This window comes from Erpetoichthys calabaricus, chromosome 5 (assembly GCF_900747795.2).
Source record: "Erpetoichthys calabaricus chromosome 5, fErpCal1.3, whole genome shotgun sequence".
In the NCBI taxonomy this organism is placed as follows: domain Eukaryota; kingdom Metazoa; phylum Chordata; class Cladistia; order Polypteriformes; family Polypteridae; genus Erpetoichthys; species Erpetoichthys calabaricus.
The window spans coordinates 106,357,002-106,363,001 of record NC_041398.2 but is presented as its reverse complement, the minus strand read 5'-3'; the positions used below and the strand labels follow the sequence as shown (position 1 = coordinate 106,363,001).

At 34.9% G+C, this 6,000-nt stretch overlaps 1 protein-coding gene across 2 annotated transcripts in view; it reads right to left on the bottom strand.

The window, feature by feature from the left end:
• Positions 1 to 1,860: 1,860 nt before the first annotated feature.
• corin (corin, serine peptidase) overlaps positions 1,861 to 6,000 on the bottom strand; it is a 215,654-nt gene continuing 211,514 nt past the window's right edge. For both annotated transcript variants that reach the window (XM_051928354.1, XM_051928355.1), the window contains exon 22: positions 1,861 to 4,851. In XM_051928354.1, the coding sequence (XP_051784314.1) occupies positions 4,669 to 4,851 (183 nt within the window). In that variant the 3' untranslated portion in view covers positions 1,861 to 4,668. The remainder of the gene's footprint in view (positions 4,852 to 6,000) is intronic.

Below are 6,000 nucleotides of genomic sequence, written 5' to 3'. Positions count from 1 at the left end.
CATTTTCAAATGCTAAAATTGGATCAGTTTAACTTCAGCTGAAAAACAACACACAACAGTTTGATTTTATACTGACGTACTTAACAGGAAAAGCTGTGTGTGAAAATGTCACTGCCTTCCACGTTTACGTAGCTAACAGAGCCACCTTTAGCAGCAGTAACTTGAAGCCACTGTTTTTTATGTGCGAGGTGCTCTGTTGCATTGTATTGAAAAAATGTAGGCCTACTCCTCTGTCCAACATGGCTTCAGCTCATTCATGTTTATGGAGAGCTGTGTATAAATGAATGTCCAACGGTCCTGCCACAGAATCATAAGGAGTTGAGCTGGAGCCGAGTGTTCCTCTAGTCAATTCCAAAACATTAATTCTTTTGTTTTTCTGTTGTAGATTTGTTATTTTGATTATGTCCATCACACTGTAGTGTTATCTGTTTTTGGCTACGCTTTAGCTGTCAAACAGATAAACTCATTTTTCTCTAGAAGGTCGTGACCATGAAGTGTTAGCGATCATGAAGTGCCCAGTTCCTGTGTCTACAAAACAAACCCGATATCATCACCTCTCTACCTACTGTATGCGCTTGAAGGTTGAGGTGGTGATCTTTTAGTAGTAAGATGTATTTGGTTTCTGCCACAGAAAGAGTTATGCATAACAAGCAGAAAACTCTACTGTGCTCCTGTCTGTCCAGGCACGTTTTTGTTCCAGAAGTCCTTCATGTGCAGCTTTACACAATGAGACTCTTCCAAACAGATGCAGTTTTTGTAATTTTTTGCCATTTCATGGAGTAACATATTCTCCGATCATGGAGTAAAACTTACAATGACATTCACTCCTGCGAATATTAGCAACTGTGACTGTTCATTATTTGTAAATAATTCTCAATGTATACTCACACTTGTGCAACTTTCCAGACTGATTAGCATTAATGATTACTTCACAGATATTTAAAAATGTCATTTTGTCTTTAATGCAATGTTAACTGCACACTTGACGGCTCCAGGCCAAACTGCGCAGTATTCTACCTTTACGTCGAGGCGTTGGCACTTCCTGATCATCAGCTGTTCAAGTAGTTTGTGTTTGTACCACCTGATTCTGCCTTCATTGATACAGCAGCAGGTAAAGTTTACTTCCAGCACTTTTGCGTCTGTGTTTTGTCTTGTATTCCGTATAATAACACGTTTACTTTGTTACTGTTTATGTGTTGTTTGTTAAGTGACTTGAGAACTGAACTTGACTGATGGTTACTGCATGTGCTGATATGTAAGACTACTGAATCGCAACTGCAAGGACTCTCATCATTACAAATTGGATTAAACATTACATAAGTATTAGAGTTGGTATCAAGTTACTATTTTTATTATGAAAGCTTCACATTTTTTCATTCACACTTCAAACAGCATAGCTGAACTTAGTTGGTGACTCTCAATTGGCCCAGTATGAGTGAGCCATGTGAGGGGCCTAATCTAAAGCCTCCTAACTGGTTGATAATAAAGGCAGAAAAACTTTGGCTCTGCATTCACTTCTCATGCCACTGTGAAGCACTGGTGACAAATCAAGTTGCAAGTACAGAGCCGTACTCTCACCGACTCTGATTAAGGACATTGGCAGATGTCTTTGTAGGCCCACCATTGCTATGACGTTTCTGTAAATGCCATTAGAAGTTCCAGCATTTCGATAAATAGTACACAGTTTATAAATGTGTCTTAGTTGGAGTATTACAGCTCTCACTCCTAGTAACATGTTACAGCTCTTTTTACTTTTATAGATCTTTCTGGAGCATCTAGTCATAAAATTAAAGCAGCTTATTGTTGAAATCAAAGACATTATAATTTGGGGAATAAACACAAAGACAACATCACAAAGCACCCCATTGACAAAGATTTATTTTTCCACACTAAAGCATAGCAAAACCTATTCAACTGGAAGAGTGCTTTCAGTATTGCCATCATTATGTTATCTTCCAACTAGCTTTTAAACTCACGTGAACTGTAAAAATATTCAACTTATGCTCAACACAATAGACATATTCATGAATGCACATAGAAAAGCTGTAGAAAAATACCTTATAAAATTACAAACACATTTTTATGGAATGTAAAATACTGCAGCAGTATACAACAACTTTTTAAGAATATACAAAAGGGTACATACAATTAAGGTGATACAGAATGGCATTTTTTAACTTCAACTGGTGTGTTTTAGTATGTGAACTGCTCGATATATGCCGACGCAAACATGACATTCGTACTTTTGCTGTGATTTGTATTGAGTTACATTCATTCTGAAACACATTTAGCAACAGATTTATCAGCAAAACACTCTCCAGCTGGCTCAATGTTACTTATGTCTGACATCACGTACATAAAACACAGACTTTGGTTTTAACCCTTTTGTTATTGGCTAATATTTGGCGCCCACAGGCACAGTGATAATGAAGGGAACACCAAAGGTGAACTATAACAGTGGAGTGACAGGTAACCATTACTGTTACTACTGGATAAATATATTACTAGATATAATACAATAAAATACAAGTGTGTGTTATGTGACATTCATTTATAAATGATTCCAGCAACTATATATAAATACTATATATATATATATATAATATATATATATATATATATACAGTATGTGTGTGTATATGTATAGAGAGCGAGTGAATAGGTAATTCCTTTACGTTTTGTAGGTCAAAAGCACAACAGTTTACAAATATATTTTATAATTATATATACTGAGTATCACCCAGTGCATTAAAATTCATGTTATAGTAATTTTCATGACAACATATTATAAATGTGTGAAAAGTGGATTCAGAAGCAGCCTGATCAATGGACATTTCGAAGGCAGTTTAGACACCTGCTTGTCTGTAAATGTGTTCTGATCGCCTTTAGCTAACAGCCAGTTGTAATGACACTGATAATCTGCTGAGAGATATGCCTTCTTACTGTGTATTTATTCTTATTTATTTAATGAATGGCAGTGACTGATTATATGCTGCATTTTGGCACTTTTACTGTTTGCTTATCTAACACACAAAGAGAAATTCTCCAGATCATACAGCGAGGTTAACACTTCAGCTAAGGATTTTTGAGTTATATTTTTTGTCTAATATATACAATACATTCATTAAGCTTTTGTGCAATCTACAACTATTATTTATTCACATCAGCTATCTAATTGTGTTATGCAGTTGAACAAAACTGGATACAGTATAAAAAAAAGTATTTAATATTTAATAAAAAAGAAAATGACCAGTTTCAAACTTCAGAGCTGTTTTCATGTTTGTTTTCCTGCTATTTTCCAAATCTGTGTACTACACTTTACCCATGCAAGATTACTGACAACATTTAAAGTTATCAATAATTACGAAAAAATTATATCATGTCTCCTGTAGTGACCTTTTCAAAACCCAGACACTGCACTGAGACCTTGTTATGTCATATCAGTTATGTCTGCAAAGAGCAGCTTCTGATTATTTCTTTTTTGAAAGATACTCTAAATAGATGACACCAGCAGCTCTGTCTCAGTTCCGCAAACAAACGTCCTCCAATTATATTGTAAACAGTGGTGAACAACAGCCTGGAGTAAAATATGAACAAAATACCATTTTCACAAGTAGAAAAAACAATTGTGAAAATTCCTTGGCCTCAAAAGGTACAAAATAAATAGCAACACCCTACTTTAGTAGAAAAGACAAGAAAATATATATATATATAGTTTAAAGTCAAAATATTTCAAAAGACCTACATTTATAGAAATTGAAAACTTTTTTTTGTACTGTCCGGAGATGAGCAACTTTTTACCCCCCAAAATGCAAATAAATACAATTTTAAAAATAGTTCTTCGGAGCTACAAAAATGAATCAAAATGGTGATGCAGATTTGATTGGTGGCATACATTATGAAAATAGTCAGTTTTAATGTTTTGTGGATTTCTGAGCTATATTTCTTCTAGCACTAACTGTATTCATTTTCCTAATTGCAAGAAAATTATTTTTTTTTTGTTTGTAAAAGTTTTCTTTCTCCACTTTTGCTTATATTGGAGAGTGAATTTTACTCATGAACATTGATATTAATACAAACACTGTATATCCTTAAAATACACAAAGACAAATCATACATTGTATTTTGTACTGGTGCAAATATACCATTATACTATGTATTACTAGTAAACGACAAGGACATTGTCAGTATTCAAGAACATATCCTACTTGCCTCAGCTGTAGTGTTTCTTTTTGTACTTGGTTCATAGTATAGAATCTCACAATGATACTATAAAAGACACATTTACATGTATAGTAGTATAACGTACCTGTTGCAAGCCTCTGATGTGCAAGAAGCAAATACTAACAAATGACATATTTAAAAGCCTAGGAGGCTTGCAGCATTGTGGACAGTTCACTTGGAATGAAAACAAAACACAGTGATGACTAGTCATTTCAGCTGAATTTCATTTTGTCAGCAGTTCTGTAATCGAAGTGCAGGGACTGCGAATAAACCCTGGTTGTCTCAAATAAGCCACAAACAGCAGTTTGTTTTGTTTGAATATTTGGTTAGCGGTTGCATTCTTTAGAAGTTCATGTCACAGTTTCATGTCAACCTTTAGCTGCCACAGCTCTGGACGTGTTTATTCTACAAATATCCATCCATCAAACTCTGCTACCTTTCTGATCAGAAAAGAAGAAATGTATGGAGATATATCTGCTTCTCAATCCAGTCTATAAAGTGGGTGACATTGCTGTAAACCCCAGGTCCCATAATTTTGGAAAAGCAAACCGATCCCCAAGATGTGAGTCCATAAAGCGTCCACCGACCTCCTGTCTCCTCACAAACCAGTGGGCCTCCACTATCACCCTGCAAGCATAAAGGATGGAAATCAGTGACATTATACTGCCATGATGACACAAAGGGCACAGAATGGACATGCAATATTATTCATGTTTCTGGAAATAAAGTGTGGTGTTGTACACATTTCTGCTGAAGTTTGTTAAGATGCAAGAAGCATACATGGATGAATTCTGGCATGTACAGACTGGCAATCATTTTGTGCAAAATAAGTCATTGCTTGCCTAGAAGGAGAAATTTGGCTTTGTATTCTGTATTAGAGAAAAGCCAAGCATAAATCTTGCCTGAAGAAGGGGCCTGAGTTGCCTCGAAAGCTTGCATATTGTAATCTTTTTAGTTAGCCAATAAAAGGTGTCATTTTGCTTGGCTTTTCTCTACATTCATAATGGCTAACACGGTACAACACCCTAGTACTACATTCTGTATTAGCAAAGGAAAGTGAGTTTCTTGCCAAAGAGTGAGTTTAAGTTTTTTGTTTCCCCTTCTCCATTCTAAAACACGGCAGTTCAACCCAAGACATGCCCCTGCCCTTCCACTTAACGCGATCTAGAATTCCACCTGCTATCTGCTCACTGTCAGCACATTCATCTTCCATTTGATACATACTGTATGATTTATTGACAGACAACATATAACATAAGCCGAGTAAAACTGAAAGAGGGGATGATAAAAAAAGACCTAACATTGATCCAGTCAGATTTTTGGGTTGGGAGGCTGACATCTGACTTAATGTTATTAGAACTGTCTCATTCTGATTTGTTTTCATTGTCCTTTTAATTTTTTTTTTACACTGTTCTATATTAAACTATACATCTTGGCATTTTTATAATTAAACCGAAGACCACCGGATCTACCAGTTCATCTTTTGTTAATAAAAAGAAATTTGATAGGCTTATTGTTCAGTGAATATAAAAATACTAAAATAAATTTAAAACACTCCTTAAACATACATATTTTTAATTAATAAGGCATGAAATCAAAATATTTCTCCATAATACTCCATAATACACATAATGTAAAAGTAAAAAAAAAGCTTGTCATAAGTACAAGCCACAATTCTAATAAAATGTTTGTAAGATGTTTATCAGGAAGGTACATGGCTAACATACTAATTCTAATACTAATTCATACTAATAAAATGTGAGCTGCTGTACTAAA